Genomic DNA, 17837 nt, shown 5'->3' on the forward strand with positions numbered 1-17837 from the left:
ATTATGATTTACCCCAATAAATTACCAATACTAGATGAAGTATCACACAATACTGTTGTTTCCTGGGCAGTTTCTGGAGAAAGGAATGAGAAATGGGAGTTAAACAATTTAAAAACAAAACATTTATTTTTAATTAACATTTTAAATGTTGCATGTTTTCAAATGCAAGTGTTAAAATCTGAGTTTCATGATGACAGACAGTGAGTCATAACTTCTCAAACTTGTCACCCACTCTTGTGGCATTTTGTGGTGTTCCTTTAGCCTCACAAACACACACAAGCACAAATTACAGGAATGGTGTATGTACAAGTATTTTCTCACATGATCATAACAAATCACCAAATGTTCCACAGTACGGAGACTACTCATTTAGATTCAGGCACTTCAGTTTTCATAATTCATTCATGAGACTTATTTTCTCAGCAATTTTACCAAGCAAGCTTGCATCTCTATATCCCACCTACAAACAGGAAACCACAGCAACTGAAAACCTTATGATCATCGTTCTTGCCACTGCAGATAGAGAGACAGAGAGAGAGAAACAAAACATGCAAGAGAAAGAGAGAAAGATATGAAGCAGTTTAAGCAAACATATTTGCTATTATTAGGATAAGCTATATATGGAAGTCATGCTAGGAGACATAGATAATAATAATAGATAATTAAAGCTTGTTTTGACAGTGAAAAATGAGCAGACACAAATAAGATCAAATCTGTCATTTAATATATAAAAAAAAGTTACAAAACAAGATTAGCAATGTTTTGCACATTTTTGAAAGTATTGCCTTTGAAAGAAAAAATTAGCCAGCATAGGGAATGCACAAGAATCTACCTCAAAAAAAAAAAAAAAAAAAAAAAAAAAAAAAAAAGAAACGTTTTTCAGACAGTCAGAAGCGCCCATTCTTAAAACATGACAGGAGACATGCCATTGCAAGAAATTATATATATATATATATAATGAAACCTTTATTAAAAATACAATCATCATTATCAAATTAAGCTTATTTTTTAATCATGGCAGCATTAGTGTTTGTTTTATTGTGTCCTTCCTAAAAGAGCTTAAAAGAAGCTCAACTGTATTATGGAAGAAAATATATTAAAGAGGATGAAAAACTAAAGTTGCAGTTAAGGCAGATTATAGACAGTGCTGATCAGTGTATTCCTCAAGTTTAGTCTGAATCTGTTTGTAGTTGCAGTCCAGTTTTGGGGCTAAAAATAAAAGAAAATAAAAATGCAACAACACTTTGACAGTGCATTGGGTTTCAGTTTGATTAAAAACAGTCTTTATCAGTTTCTATGAAGACATCTGGCTCACAGAAACTCAGTTTGACCTGTCTCACTGACCTTTGACCCCCTACAGACAGCAATCTGAAAAATCCATTCATACCCCTTCCAATAAAAAGGTCTAAAATTTGTTTTATATGGCTTGAAATCTAAAACACAGTTATATAGATCTCAAATAAATGTAACTAATTCTGTCTCCAACATATAACCTCTTTCCATTTCTAATTTCAGGGTTAGGGTTGGTGGCGGGGGGAATAATTGATAGCCACAGAAAAGTGGAAAGACATTTCTTGAATTTTTGTTAGTTTGACATGTTCCCTAAATCAATATTGGTGTTAAGATACAAATGAAAAAAACAACAAAAAAAACAAAACAATAATATATATATATATATAATAAATTACTATAAAACTCCTTATTATGAAGAGAGTCCAATCAGTTATTATTTGTGCGACACTGCTCCAGGACTGGCTGTCGACTGCTCTAGTGCCATCTGTCTAAGCCAGTCAGACAGTTGTTCCCTGTACTGAGAACCAGCCAAATCCTTTTGGTGTCTCAAATTAAAACGCTTGATAGTGTTACTTTAGTGGACCTGCCCCTCTTTGGAACAACAATTGGTGCATCATCTGGGGAAAAAAAAAAAGAGAAGGCACATCCGTATATTAGATTTCCATGAGGCCATAATTACAATAATTCTGAAAGCAGCCTAAGCTCTATACAAGCAAACTTCTAGGTTATTTACAATTTATTGCCCCACCTAAAAAGGAAGATTTAGACAAAGACTTTCAAAAAAGCCTCACATTTCTGCTTTTACACCCTCCATCCTGCTAGGCTTCCATTGTTATTGTTTCATAACAAATTAAGGGATGAGTTGAAACTATTTTCTAAAATAATCGTCAGCATGCCATAAAGAGCTGTCTACAGACATTAAATTGAATTTTAACAGGAACATTCCTTTAAAACAGCAAGACCATTTATGAAGAAAAATTATGTTAATTTAATTGACTCCTTAGAAAATACACCGGAAATTTCAGTTGAAATCTAATAGCGAATTTCACATCTCCTCAACTGACCAAATCAGACTGAAACAGGAAAAGCCAATAATCTAAGAGAATATTGTGATGTCACAATGAGATCACTCACCAGAGGGCACGTAATTTTCAGCCAGATTTCGGTCTTGCTCGATGAAGAGGGCTGTAGCCAGGAAGAAAGCTCCACCCCCCACGGCAACAAAGGAGCACAGCAGGAGTGACATTTGAAGAGAGCGAAATTCCCACATATACGAGTCAGACTTCTTTAGCGAGTCGGACACCTGAACACGGGGGAGGGGGAAGAAAAAGAGGACAAGCAACCTTAAGTATCTTTAATTCCATTAATTTTAAAAACTTCTTCTGTGTATGTGTGAGAGAGAGTCATACCACTCCAATGAGGTAGGGGCTAATAGCATCGCCCAGCAAGTGCGAGAGCACAATCTGAAAGGCCTCTGCTGTGGAGCGCCTTGTGGGGATCACAACATACTGAGAGAAGACAGGGAGAGAAATTAGGGAATCAAGAAAGACAAATGCAGACAAAAGGCACTTTCCAAAAATAAGGGGAAAACAAATAGGGCCTAAGATTCTTTAAAAATGTAGAATTTTGTCAACCTTATGTCTGAATTCAGTTTAAACTCTGGTTTGTGTATTTTGCTACTTTCTAGCAATTTGCATCACATAGAAACATCTAAATTAAATAGACAAAAGTTATATAAAAATTTGGGTTGTCAATTTGAAGGGATAGTTCAACCAACAATGAAAATTCTTTCATCATTTATTCACCCTCATGCCATCCCAGATGTGTATGACTTTCTTTCATCTGCTGAACAGAAACAAATATTTTTAGCTCTGTAGGTGTATACAGTGCAAGCGAATGGTGGCCAGAACTTTGAAGGTCCAAAAAGCACATAAAGGCAGCATAAAATAATCCATAAGACTCCAGTGGTTAAATCCATGTCTTCAGAAGCGATATGATAGGTGTGGGTGAGAAACATGTCAATATTTAAGTTTTTTTTTTTTACTATAAATCTTTTTCATTTTCACTTCTTTCGTTTTTGGCTATTCGCATTCTTTGTGCATACTGCCTCCTACTGGGCAGGGAGGTGAATTTATAGCAAAAAAGGACTTAAATATTGATCTGTTTCTCACCCACAAGATATGGTTTTAACCACTGGAGTCGTATGGATTACTTTTATGCTGCCTTTGTAATTTTTGAACCTTCAAAAGTTCTGGCTGTCATTCACTTGCATTGTATGGACCTACAGAGCTGAGATATTCTTCTAAAAATCTTCATTTGTGTTCAGCAGAAGAAAGTAAGTCAATCACATCTGGGATGGCATGAGGATGAGTAAATGATGAGAATTTTCATTTTTGAGTGAACTATCCTTTTAATTTTGTGCAATTCAAGCTTGATGTACCACCTTGATGTGGCAGTAGGGGGCAGTCAGCTCCAGCTGTACAGACAACATGCCTCGTCAAACCAATGAGAGCAACAGGCAGCACAACCTTCCACAGATGCGCTTTAACGCTCAAAGACAGCTGGGCCAGGCACAACAGAATGAAGGGATCTTGAGATGTATTTTTCAATGTTTCAAATTACATTTAACTGGACACAGCGTTCTAAAAACACGGCTCTAATGACTATAGACGCTGAAAACAAGTGAAACGCGCCACAACCAAACTGAGACGCTCCAAAACCGTCCATCTGACATATGAGTATATAGACCAACAATTGAAAATAACTCAAAAAGAAGTAGACCAATAATAGGGCTATGTTAAAACAAACAATCCAACAAACAATATTTTGAACTTTAAGCCACATTTTGTATGGTTGAATTGTAATGTATTTGAATTATCTAAATTATAATATTTACTGGGGGCCTCTCTCACTAAATATTGATACATCCAATTAATTGTGATTAATCAGCACATTATAAAATTAATTTGATAAAACTTATCGATTGACAAAATAAATAAAACAAAACAAAATTTGAAATAAATAAATCATACTAAATATTAAGTTTTTTGACCATTCAAATTAGTTAATAATTAAAAATAGTTTTTACTACAATTAATTGAATATCGATTGCCCATATTGATGTTGTGTGACTTTAAATGTTGAAAAGAGTCGAAGAGTTTAAGACCTCAGAGATGGGACAGGCCAAAATCTCCATTTTAAGGGGGATACAGACATTTGGGGTGAATTTCAATCAAATGTAATCATCTCTATGCCCTTGAAGTGGGTACTCTGAAGAGAGCATGGCATTACTGTATGAATGTACCCTTCACTAACAGTTTTCTGGAAGGGCCCTTTGTGAAAAGATTAATTTCTTTATTTTCGTTTGGGACGACCGTTTGAGTGGCTTCTCCTTCCTGCAGTGCCCTTCAAGGGCGCAAAAATGCAGTTTGCAATTTGCCCTTTTCATGCTAGGATAATTTTATGTTGGATAATAATTTATCTAAAATATCTAATAGTTCTCACAACATAAAACTTTAGATTTGTGCCTCTAGTGCTTTAAAAAAAAAGTAATGGGACACCAAAGTATACCATATTCATGGAAGGTGTATTATTTGTAGAAAAATAAGTGTGCTTTGTATGTGGAAGTGGAATAAATAAGACAGACACTCACTAGCAGGATGTCTGCTACAATCGCCCAATTCATAGACAAGAATGTTTCACCCAAGAAGATAAATACCTGACAAGAACACAAACACAATCATCATCAGAGCAAAAACCACAATTTTTGGTCAGCATAAAACTGCCCAACATTCAATCACTGCAACAAGACTGTGGTCAGTATATAAGTGCAAGCACTTCCAGGAAAAAACAGCTTATTAAGACTTTCAGATTAGACTTCAAAAGAGAGATACACTCAGGGTACAGAAAAGGTTAAACATAGGGAGTAACTTACATAAGTGGCCGCAGTACTAGCCTGAGCGAACATGATGGACAGATAGAGAAAGGGAGCAGCAAGGAGGAGTCCTGCAGCACAAACCAGAGGATCAGCTCGTGGGGTTCTTATCCTCAGCAACTTGCTGGCCTGCACTCCACTCGCTACACCCAGAATACCAGTTACAACTGTGATGATACCAAAAATCAGACTGCAAGATAGAAGAGATTAGAGGATCAATCTTACTGAATTTTAGGGGTAAATCATTTTTTAACTGTTTTTCCATGTAACCATGCACTAGACGGATGTCTTTGACTGTTGCATCACGTCTCACATTTTTCAGTCTCACACGAGCGCCACGTTTTAAGATGGCATGTCAAGTTAAAAGAAACGCATCTCAAGACACCTGCATTTTGTTATAGTCGCCACCCTGCCAGAACATTTTCTTTCTGAATGGCCCCTTAGATGTACTTTACAGAAAAACAATTACAATATGAGCAAAGCTAAAATAAAATAAGTTCTAAGAAATAAGAAAACACAATACTCTGTATGGTAACATAATACAGTAAAATCAGTACAGTACTGCAGCATCAAAACAATTATTTAAAGCAAAGATGCACAGACTTTTGAAATATGTCTTGGTGAACAGGTGTGTATCTTTAGAGAGGTTGATTGTTTGCGTTACCTGTCAGAGGTGTCACATGGATTCTTTAAGCAGGGCTGTTTTTCTCCGGTGAAGACCCCCGCTCTGAATAAAAATGCGGGGGCCCACAGGGCCAGAGATCCTGTCACAAAGGCCACAGCCGTGAAGCCAAAAGTGGAAAGAACAAAACTTGGACTGAAAAAGGAATGCAGCGGGAGATCGAGAGAGAAAGAACATTTAGTTCAGGCAGAAAAAAGGAAACAACATTCAGTCAATGCAATTAACCACAAGACAAATTGCTCATAAAAGAAACCAATGTCCTACATACATTCTACACAGAAATATGGTACATTAGCGGAACCCACATAAATCTGCTCAAATCTTTTTTCACTCATATATATATATATATATATTAGTGCCTTGTATATAAAGTACACCCCCAGTGCAGTTTTCATTTTTTTGTTTTTCTTCAGATTCCAAATTTAGAATATATTTATGTATGACTTTTCCCCCCAGCTGGCACACAGTATCATGACAAATAAAAAATGTCCAAAACCTCTTAAAATAAAAAAAATAAAACCTAAAACCAAATTTGAAAACAAAATCATTCATACCCTTTGTAATTACTTGGTTAACCTTGCTCCGGTGCAAAATATTGTCTTATAAACACATCCAATTTGTTGCTCTAGTCCCAACTAGCGTTGGAAATTAGTGAATCAGCTGCTTTCAATTACTTCATTAGCATAAACACCATCCCTCTCTATAGGATCAAACTGTATGGTCGGATTTCCTTTAAACAAACATAAATGAAAACAAAGGGGCATTCAAAACAAATGAGAGACATAACTGTATAGAAGCACAAATCTGGGGAAGGATACAAGGCCATTTCAAAGGAGCTTAGTGTAGTCCTTCATACAGAAGTGGAAGAAATATGGAACTACAGCCACTCTGCCTAGGGCAGCCTCCCCTAAACTTAGTCTGCCAACAAGAATGGCACTTGTCAGGGAGGCAACAGCAAAGCCAACAATCATTCTGACTGAGCTACAAAAGTCACTGGTTGCGACTGGAAATAAAGTCCATGGCTCAACAATCTCCAATATACTGCACAAAAAGGGGCTGTACAGGAGAGTGGCTAGGAAGAAGCCTTTGTGGGGGGAAAAAAGCACATGCTTGCCTGTAAAGATGTGGTAGAAAGTCTTGTGGTCCGATGAGACTAAAGTGGAACTTTTTGACTTAAACACTAAACGGTATGTGTGGCGCACAGCCAATACTGCACATCAGCCACCTAACACCATTCCCACAGTGAAACACGCTGGTGGTAGCATCATGTCATGGGGGTGCTTTTCAGCAGCAGGGACTGGCAATCTTGTGAAGATTGTTAGGATAATGAATGCTGAAAAATACATTTTGGAGATTTCGGATGAAAACCATACTCCTCTCTGCCAGAAAGTGTAAAATTGGGAGGAAGTTTGTGTTTTCAGCAGGACAATGACCCAAAGCACAAAGCCAGAGCAACACTGGAGTGGCTGAAAATGAAAAAAATTGATCAACCCTATTTAACATACCGGTGCATCTCAATAAATTAGAATGTCGTGGAAAAGTTCATTTATTTCAGTAATTCAACTCAAATTGTGAAACTCGTGTATTAAATAAATTCAGTGCACACAGACTGAAGTAGTTTAAGTCTTTGGTTCTTTTAATTGTGATGATTTTGGCTCACATTTAACAAAAACCCACCAATTCACTATCTCAAAAAATTAGAATATGGTGACATGCCAATCAGCTAATCAACTCAAAACACCTGCAAAGATTTCCTGAGCCTTCAAAATGGTCTCTCAGTTTGGTTCACTAGGCTACACAATCATGGGGAAGACTGCTGATCTGACAGTTGTCCAGAAGACAATCATTGACACCCTTCACAAGAAGAGTAAGCCACAAACATTCATTGCCAAAGAAGCTGGCTGTTCACAGAGTGCTGTATCCAAGCATGTTAACAGAAAGTTGAGTGGAAGGAAAAAGTGTGGAAGAAAAAGATGCACAACCAACCGAGAGAACCGCAGCCTTATGAGGATTGTCAAGCAAAATCGATTCAAGAATTTGGGTGAACTTCACAAGGAATGGACTGAGGCTGGGGTCAAGGCATCAAGAGCCACCACACACAAACGTGTCAAGGAATTTGGCTACAGTTGTCGTATTCCTCTTGTTAAGCCACTCCTGAACCACAGACAACGTCAGAGGCGTCTTACCTGGGCTAAGGAGAAGAAGAACTGGACTGTTGCCCAGTGGTCCAAAGTCCTCTTTTCAGATGAGAGCAAGTTTTGTATTTCATTTGGAAACTAAGGTCCTAGAGTCTGGAGGAAGGGTGGAGAAGCTCATAGCCCAAGTTGCTTGAAGTCCAGTGTTAAGTTTCCACAGTCTGTGATGATTTGGGGTGCAATGTCATCTGCTGGTGTTGGTCCACTGTGTTTTTTGAAAACCAAAGTCACTGCACCCGTTTACCAAGAAATTTTGGAACACTTCATGCTTCCTTCTGCTGACCAGCTTTTTAAAGATATTGATTTCATTTTCCAGCAGGATTTGGCACCTGCCCACACTGCCAAAAGCACCAAAAGTTGGTTAAATGACCATGGTGTTGGTGTGCTTGACTGGCCAGCAAACTCACCAGACCTGAACCCCATAGAGAATCTATGGGGTATTGTCAAGAAGAAAATGAGAAACAAGAGACCAAAAAATGCAGATGAGCTGAAGGCCACTGTCAAAAAAACCTGGGCTTCCATACCACCTCGGCAGTGCCACAAACTGATCACCTCCATGCCACGCCAAATTGAGGCAGTAATTAAAGCAAAAGGAGCCCCTACCAAGTATTGAGTACATATACAGTAAATGAACATACTTTCCAGAAGGCCAACAATTCACTAAAAATGTTTTTTTCATTGGTCTTATGATGTATTCTAATTTTGAGATAGTGAATTGGTGGGTTTTTGTTAAATGTGAGCCAAAATCATCACAATTAAAAGAACCAAAGACTTAAACTACTTCAGTCTGTGTGCATTGAATTTATTTAATACACGAGTTTCACAATTTGAGTTGAATTACTGAAATAAATGAACTTTTCCACGACATTCTAATTTATTGAGATGCACCTGTATGTGGAAAGACCTAGAAACTGCTGTTCATCGCCGATCCTCAACTAACTTAGTACAACTTGAGCAATTTTGCAAGGAGGCATGGGCTAATACTGCTCCATCACGTTGTGCAAAATTGATAGAGAATTATCCAAAAAGACTGGTGGCTGTAATAGCTGCAAAAGGTGGTTTAACCAAGAATTAAAGTAGGGGGATGAATACTTTTTTTATTCTCAAAATTTTTGTTTTAGGTTTTATTTTAAGTGGTTTTGGATATGTTTTTTATTTGGCATGATATACCATAAAGTTGTACTTCAATATATTCTCAATTTGGAATCTGACAAAAATTGTGAAAACTGCATTGGGGGTGCCGTGTTTTCCAAGGCACTGTATATTTAACTTCTTACCATATATATATATATATCTCAGCATTTCAATATCTTGATTTTGAAAATCTGATAAATTACCAGCCTCTGATGGTGGGCGATTAGCTATTTTATCATTTCCTTGCCACAGTCATGTCGGCAACAATTACATAATGAGGAACTGCCGCTGAAAGAAACCCTCAGTCTATTATCAGCTACTGAAAAATTCCCTGCATGAAGGTAAAGGGTGTGACTTATAAACTGCTTTAAAAGGAAAAATGAGCTCTCAGTGACTCACTTCCTGCAGAGCGCTTTCATGTCCTCCGGCCAGCTGGTTCTGTGCAGCGTGTGCTCTGGGTGAGCTTCAATTGCACCACGCTCTGGCTCCTGAACCACAAACACCAAGAGGACCACTGCCAGAAGACCCAGACCAGGGGTCACCTGAGAAAGTGAAACATAAATCAAAAGGCAGAGAGAGGGTGATACAGAGAACTGTTATCATCATATTTAACCAGATTTTGTGGTGAAAGCAAGCATATGTTATGAAATATAATCAGAGAGAGATCAAGTGCTACAGACGTACCCGCAGAGCCCAGTGCCAGTCCCCAGCCACATCATCCACCTTTGAGCCCACTATATAACCCAGACCACTAAAGATGGAAACCAGCAGATTTCAATGAGAATACATTGTGTTAAAGTACGTGAGAAAGTCAAATATATATACATAAGGTGTGGTTAACCTGAACTGCCAATATTATAAAACTAATGGTCCATTAACCAATTTTTTCCATCAATATTCATGCATAAGTCATTTACCAAACCATTAAAAAATATGAATGCTTCTATCTCACTATGACTGCTATCTGTCTAATATAAATAGGATAAGCGGTCTGAAAAGATCTCTTTACATACTAGAGGCCAGGCGAGTCAAATTACAAAATAAAATGCACCCCTGCACCTAATATTTATTCACTAATATACAGATGCAATTTTGCTTAGTTTATTAATAAAAATAATAATAATAATAATAATAATTAAAAAAAAGTGATTTTTACCACTCATTAGTGTAAATCACACATCTATCGCAATGTCCCATGTGACGTCACTTCATTTATAGCTTAAAGGTGCTATAAATATTTTTTCATGGAAAGGTATGCAAAAGCAATGTCCTACACCCTTAATGAAATAAGTGTACTGAGATCCCTCACCAGTCTCTGTGACAGCACTAGACTGTGTAAACAGCAAACAAAAATGTGTCCGCGGGCCACAGTCTCTGATGCTTTCCGCCTATCAATCATTTTGCGTGTTCTCATAGTATTATAGTTGCAGCGAATTTTTAAAGGCTTAATGGAATTAACAAAGAGTTTTGTGTGTGTGTGTGTGTGTGTGTTTGGTCCCACCTGCCCACTGGGATGGCGAAGTAAAAGACAGACAGCATGTTGGTCCTCTTCTCCTTGATGAACAGATCAGCAATGATGGTGGGAGCAATTGTGGAGTAACTGGCCTCCCCAACACCCACCAGCCCCCGCGTCACCAACAATGCCCAAAAATACTGAGAGAAGATGACAGAATTGATTCTATTAGTTTACTCTCTAAATCACACTTTATATACACACACTCCAAAGAGGACACAATACTAAGTCAGAGATTGAAAGCTGTTGCTTTTAAAAATAAACTAGAAGTTTTAAAGTGAAATGGTACTGTAAGGGGGAAGTCACCCACATCCAATGGTGTGGCTGAAGGTCTCCTGCGTGTTCTGTCTTATCGTGCGCGACATTAAATAATACTTTGATTATTTGATTTGAGTTCCATGTTTTTTATTAATCTTATCATTAATTATTTTCTTTATTTCATCTGACTCCAATTATGAAAAACCTCGTTGATGTATCTATGCTCTGAATTTTAGTAATTCTCTCTTCTAGACTGCATTTGTTATTTCAATGTTATTTGGGTCCTGTGCCGGCCGGCCGCAGGTCCTTTAACTACAAATTCATCAGTTTCAGATATTAGTAAGTTTTAGACTAAGTCCTTATAGGTTCTCGGCTTTATCCGTTTAGTCTTACTTGGCTAAGTTCTATTATAGATTCTCGGTTTACCGTTTAGCCCCAGTCAATTAAGTCCTGTTTTACAGGTTCTCGGTCCTACATTTAGTATTCCCATTTAATTCTACTTGGCTAAGATCTATTATAGATTCTCGGTTTACCGTTTAGCCTCTTACATACTCAACTAATGGGTTACATCTGAAGTAGCTTAATTAAGCCAACTCTGACCATAGATTTGTAGTTAACAAGAAATATACTAGAAAACAGTCCTTCAGAATGAATCATAATAACAATTTATTTACCAGGTGATAGTAATACATTCAAACAATCCAATTAAAATAATAAATCAAACTCAAAGCTATCAGTGAACCAAGCATAATAATATAATTAAAGTTGTATTCCATTCAAACATTTACCAAACATAAGAAATACAAATTGCAATTACCTGGTAGTGAAAAAACTACATGCAAACGACGAAGCATGGGAGATCTGAATTACAGATTCCTTCAAACATTTATCAATAATAAGAAATACCTGGTAGAGAAAAAACTACATGCAAACAACGAAGCATGGGAGATCTGATTTACAGATTCCCCGAGCTTCTCTGCCATCCTTCCTTAAGTACCAAACGATTCCATTGTTATTTCAGATGTGTGTGTTTGATGTTATTTAAGATTTGGTTAACAATTTAGGGAGTTATAAGTCGACCTTTGATTGAGTAGGTTGTTTGATGTTTACAAAGAATACACCTAATCTGCATACAGCATCTGGTCTCTGTGTGAGACTTGGGAGGGGCATGCCTCGGATAGAATACTGTATTTTATTAAGTTCTTAAATCTTACTTGTGGTTTGACTTTGCTAAAAGGGAATGAGACCGTTTTACCAGTTGCACTGAGACCTCTTGAATGATACCAAACATGTATGATCAGAAAACCTTTTACATTACAGAACAGGATAAGTCATAACTTAGTTTTTAGTGTCCTTAAAGTGACCTAAGGTGAGAGAGAGAGAGCAGATGTGAGTGTGATTTGCGTTTTATGGTCCCTAATCAGTGGGGTGTGTTTTCTCAGGTGGAGATGCTCCTCTGTGTGAGAGTTTTATGACGTTGGTTCTCGCAGAGTTCTTTGACTTTCCCGGAAGTGATGCAGATAATTTTTGTAACTGTAAGCAGGCTATTGTGTAAGCTAGCATAGTAGTATTTTGAGAAGTATATTAAGTATTTTAACATTGAAAACATTACCTTTAATACAAATACAGAAATTTGAATGAAGAGGGTGGTGTTGGACTTACATCTTTGCCAATGAAGGAGCTGGCCAGTGTCACTATACACCAGAAGAAAATACCCACGCACATGATAACCTTCCTGTTATACCTGTCACCCAGGTAACCAAACACTGGAGCTAGAAACATGTAACTGCAGATGAAGACTGAATGGAAAGAAAAGAGTAAGAGAGAGTGAATTCTCAATTCTCTTGATTGAAAGAAAATGTCTAAATATACACTCACTGAGCATTTTATTAGGAACACTATGGTCCTAATAAAGCGCCCGACATGGTCTTCTGCTGTTGTAGCCCATCCACCTCAAGGTTTGACGTGTTGTGCGTTCTGAGATGCTATTCTGCTCACTACAATTGTACAGAGTGGTTATCTGAGTTACCATAGCCTTTCTGTCAGCTCCAACCAGTCTGGCCATTCTCCATTGACCTCTCATCAACAAGGCGTTTCCATCCGCAGAACTGCCGCTCACTGGATGTTTTTGGCACCATTCTGAGTAAACTCTAGATACTGTTGTGCGTGAAAATCCCAGGAGATCAGAGTTACAGAAATACTCAAACCAGCCCATCTGGCATGACCAACAATCATGCCAAGGTCGAAATCACTGGGAATAAAAATTTTTTCCCCATTCTGATGGTTGATGTGAACATTAACTGAAGCTCCTGACCCTTATCCGCATGATTTTATACATTGCCCTACTGCCACACGATTGGCTGATTAGATAACCACATGAATAAGCAGGTGTACAGGTGTTCCTAATAAAGTGCTCAGTGACTGTATATCACATGGGTATGAAACACATATTGCATAAATCATCCACTCACCAGTCTGAAGAAGTCCTGATTTGCCATCACTAATGTTGAAGAAATGCTCAATGTCTGGGAGTACACCTGTGAGAGAGGATATGTTTATTATTACAATGAAGTCTAGCAACGACTAATAAGTCAAGCACTCATAAGGAAAAAGGATGGTTTCTCACTTTCCAACAAAGGACTCTTTTGTTATACAAGAAGTATGTTTACAAACCTTAAACAAACTACAGCACATCAAAAGCTGAATCCACATCATGTCTAACCTGTTATTTAGTTACAATTCAGTTTAGGGCTGAAATGATTAGTCGACGTTACCAACAACGTCGACAATAAAAAATTGTCTACAAAAATTTTCATTGTCGAATAGATCTTAGATAGATTAGATCTTTGATCTAATTTAAAGTAACATGAGATCACATTAAACTATAATGATGACGTGTGCGAGCAGCACTGCAGTTCACGCCTGACTGAGGAGAGGAAGAATTACACAGCTCACAGTCTAGATGCACTCTAAACTTTCCAAACAGATTTAGGTGATGTAGATCGTAAGTATGAGGGAATTATAATGCAAAAATACAAAAGTAAATACAAAAGGAAGCACTCACGTTGTGGAATAAGCAGAGCCGGAGCTCTTTAAAGGTAACACTGGCGTTATATCTTAAATGCAGTTATATTTAATGCGTTATAGCTTTATTAAAGTTCAAATAATATGGAAGCAGATCATGTAAATAATTACAAACTCAGAAAATGGCATTTCTCTGTGCAGTCAGCACCTCTTCTGAGTAGCGCAAATGTCCCGATCTAAGGGGGAGAGAGATTGAAACTGCACCTGGCTGATACACACTCTGTCAAGGGTACGATCATCCCTCGAGTGCTCGTGCTTAATGCAGCTAGATTATAACGTGATGGCTCATGACTTATTGAATCATAATATAGGTCACTATGCATTTCTTATCGTGAAGAAAATTGGCAGTACGCAGCTTTATTAATGAGAGTTTTTTGTTTTGTTTTGTGAGTTAAAGATGGATTGACGTGAACAGAAAGGTGAGAGAGGGTAGTCTTCGCCCCATTATACACTGCAACAAAACATGTTTTTGATTTGTTTTTGTTTTGGCTTGTTTTCCGATATAAATATCTAAAACTCCTTTAAACAACGTACATTTTCTTTAGCAGCTATACTGCAGAAGAAAAAAATTGTTGTCTGAGAATGTTGAATGTAATATTAAAAATACAAATATTTTAAAATATCTAAAATCCTTTAAAAGAAGATGCATTCACCTGAGAAGCAGCATATAAGATATTTAGACTTGCTTTTAGAGAATAGATCTTGAATATAAGTATATTTTTGTCTTTACTGCACTCACAAAAGTATAATCAAGTGAAACAATCCACTTATATTTAAGACAAAAATTGATTTAAGACTCTTACAGCAAGTCTAAATATCTTATATGTTGCTTCTCAAGTAAATGTATCTTGTTTTAAGGATTTTGAGACAATTTTAAATGGAAAACAAGACAAAAACACTTGATAACAATAGTATTTTTTGCAGTGAATTTCTTTACTGAATTAAACTTAAAAGTATTTTTTACCCTTTAATTCAGTGAATGTCATTTAGAGAGATTTTTAAAAGATGATTTTGTCCTCTTTATTGTTAGTAAGCACGTTTAATAAAACCTTTTAAGTCAAATAATCGGCTAAGAGCTAATGATTAATCATTGCAATAATCGCACAAATAGTTGAATAATCGTTCTAATAATCATTAGATTAATTGATTATCAAAATAATCATTAGTTGCAGCCCTAATTCAGTTATTCTAAGAATTTGACTATGTGACAACTCTGTAAACAAGAACAACAAAAAGAAGCAAGTCAGACTACTATAATCTGTTATCATGCATAGAGCACTCTTATTAGGACATAAATGGGCATTACAGATGTGTCTTTTCTATTATGCCTTTAAAATATCACTGCAACTCACAGCAATGATCCGGAGGGAAAGGAACCCTGAATTGTCTACCTGCACTAAAAATGCATTAGTTACCTGCCACAGTGAATCTGTCCATGTAGTTTAGTAGGTTGATGTAGCAGAGGACAATAACTGTCAATATAGCCCTTCTATTTGACACTCCACTAGCAGACTCCTCCTCCTTAGAATGAGATTTCCCCACCCCATTGTCAACAGGCCCCTCCCCCTCATTATCATCTGAGAAGAAGGGTGTGGTGTCTGCAGAAGCATCTGTTTGTGACATCACTGCTGTAGCAGAAGGAAGATGATGCTAGTGTACAAATCTATTAACCAACGATAGCAAAAGGTTTCAGTAATGGGTTATTGATATAGATTGCAAATATACAGATGCATATAATACACTCATCACTTATACTTGGATTATATAAAATAATCATAGGTTTGATTATTTGCATTAGGTTTTGTTACAAAATTTGAATTGTGCTACAAGCACTTGTTTGTACTTGTACAGGAAGCATTTCTTTGCTATCAGATAGCATTTCAAATTGCATTCTTGCCATCTGTTGATCACAGTGACCTCTATGCAATACAGATGTACTTTTCAATCTAAATTAAGGCATTTAGCAGATGTTCTTAATGTGAGACTTCTCTGCCACAAGGAATCAAAACCAAAGATTGACAGACACAGTTTTGGACAGTACTGTGTTCAATGCTTAAGGCCAAAAAAAAAAAAAAAAAAAAAAGAGCAAAGTCCACCACTGTCAGAGTCTATTCACTATTTAAATACAAGCAGCTAGTGTAGCATGGAAAAACTATTGATCACAATCAAATATGAGGATGTATCTTTTTTTGTGAGTGAGATGAACTGTTTTAAATAATGGCAAGTAAGACAAGAATGCTGCCAAAGTGTGCTTTTGTCTGATGCATTGAAAGCAGTTTTCTAAGACAGACTCCAATGGGACAGAATGCATGAAGTATATTTATAATCCAATTCATCAGGGGTGTTTTCTCATAGATGCATAAAACAGACACACTACTGAGAGGGAAGTAGCCATGGTGCCCAGGCTCGTGATGCAAAATTACTCTCACCACAATGTCATGTGAATACAGTGAAGAGGAAGACGCTGAAAGAAAAACACTGACATTGGGAGAAATTACGTGACATGCTTGGAAAGCTATGCATATGTGCTATTATTTAAAAAAAAAAAAAACATATGAACATGTGGACAGATGTTTAGGTTTGATTAAACAGCAGATAATATCTATTTTAACCAAGGAATAAATAAATTAGTGCCTGAACACAGTACATAAACCTAACTTTTGGAAGCTTTTTTTTACTTATAAGGTTGGAACATGACAGAAGAATCCTTATCTAGCCTCAATAATCTGTATCTTTGACTCAGATAAGCATGTCAGCTGAATCCACACAAAAACTGACCGGTTTCTGCTGACATTTAATGACTGGTGTTGACCAATACTAGTCTGTGTACATATATGAAACTAGGGTTCACAAAAACGGCTTTCAGCAAGCAAAAACACGCAAAAAGTGTGCCTATCTGGCTCAAATCTTCTACATGTGGTTATTATGGGAAGAGGACATTGGGATATTTCTTTAAACACACGCACATTTTTCACAACATTGGGATGCAAAACCCAACCATGGCAAAAAACATTTGGAAACAACCTTTCAGTTAACATTGTTTACAAAGACATGCAAGGGCACCAAACGTATGTAATAGTATGAACTGTCTCCATTCTGATATATCCAAGAGTTTGTACGGTGACTCCTAAATTACAGTCTAAACACTCTTCGTATCGTTGTGCTGTTGTTTACCTGGAAAATGCAACGCGTAGACAGTCGCGTCCTCAAAGTTCTTTCTATGGCGGTGTTTGGGTCTCCCTGAATTGTCGAGACGTTTCAGGGTGTTATCTTTGCCTTACCTCCTGTGTGAACATTTTCAGAAAACAGTGGCGGGTCTCGAACAGTACCGTGTAGCTAACCGACTTTACTGTTTTGCCGCTTCTCTGCAGTCTCAGCACGACGCCATATTGGTATGACGCAGTACTTCCGCTCCCCAGACATGTGACACTATTTCGAAATAATATAATTTAAAACCACACGTGAAAGAAAATATTTCCATTTACACATTTTAGTTTTTGCTAATGTGTTGTGGAATATGCATTTATTTATTATAATAATCTACTTGTATATTTGTGCCTGTGTGAATGGATTATATTAAAAAAATATTCTGTAAATAATTTATTTCGACGGTATTTAGCGCATTATACAAATAAATACTTCGACAAACAATGAAAAAGAACGCTAACAAAATCAACAGTGAATCTGAACCTTTCATTAGTCTCTGCAGTTTATACTGATGAATCATTAGTGCTTTGTCAACAC

At 37.0% G+C, this 17837-nt stretch overlaps 1 protein-coding gene across 3 annotated transcripts; it reads right to left on the reverse strand.

Annotated features, from left to right (window-relative positions):
• Positions 1 to 164: 164 nt before the first annotated feature.
• Positions 165 to 17481, reverse strand: LOC127451328 (protein spinster homolog 1). Of its 3 annotated transcripts, none has more exons than XM_051715922.1 (13): positions 17268 to 17481; positions 15509 to 15756; positions 13481 to 13546; positions 12672 to 12808; positions 10740 to 10891; positions 9923 to 9989; positions 9638 to 9780; positions 5892 to 6044; positions 5228 to 5417; positions 4946 to 5011; positions 2703 to 2801; positions 2428 to 2596; positions 165 to 1910 (listed from the first exon to the last, which is right to left on the reverse strand). In XM_051715922.1, exons 2-13 carry the CDS (start codon positions 15714 to 15716, stop codon positions 1840 to 1842), a joined length of 1521 nt encoding a protein of 506 aa, XP_051571882.1. In that variant the 5' UTR covers positions 15717 to 15756; positions 17268 to 17481; the 3' UTR covers positions 165 to 1839. The 3 variants fall into 3 exon arrangements, with proteins under 3 accessions (XP_051571882.1, XP_051571881.1, XP_051571880.1); XM_051715921.1 differs by having other exon boundaries at positions 482 to 1910; positions 15509 to 15718; XM_051715920.1 differs by having other exon boundaries at positions 482 to 1910; positions 15509 to 15721.
• Between the last annotated feature and the right edge of the window lie 356 nt (positions 17482 to 17837).

The sequence above is a fragment of the Myxocyprinus asiaticus genome, chromosome 14 (genome assembly GCF_019703515.2).
Source record: "Myxocyprinus asiaticus isolate MX2 ecotype Aquarium Trade chromosome 14, UBuf_Myxa_2, whole genome shotgun sequence".
NCBI lineage: Eukaryota > Metazoa > Chordata > Actinopteri > Cypriniformes > Catostomidae > Myxocyprinus > Myxocyprinus asiaticus.

Bases quoted from the DNA above. Each gene is read 5' to 3' on its own strand.
- LOC127451328 (XM_051715922.1), bottom strand. From the start codon at position 15,716: ATGTCACAAACAGATGCTTCTGCAGACACCACACCCTTCTTCTCAGAT. The intron at 13,547-15,508 runs GTAACTAATGCA...CCTCTCTCACAG, and splicing joins GGACAGATTCACTGTGGCAG to GTGTACTCCCAGACATTGAG. The intron at 10,892-12,671 runs GTAAGTCCAACA...ATCTTCTCTCAG, and splicing joins GCTCCTTCATTGGCAAAGAT to TATTTTTGGGCATTGTTGGT.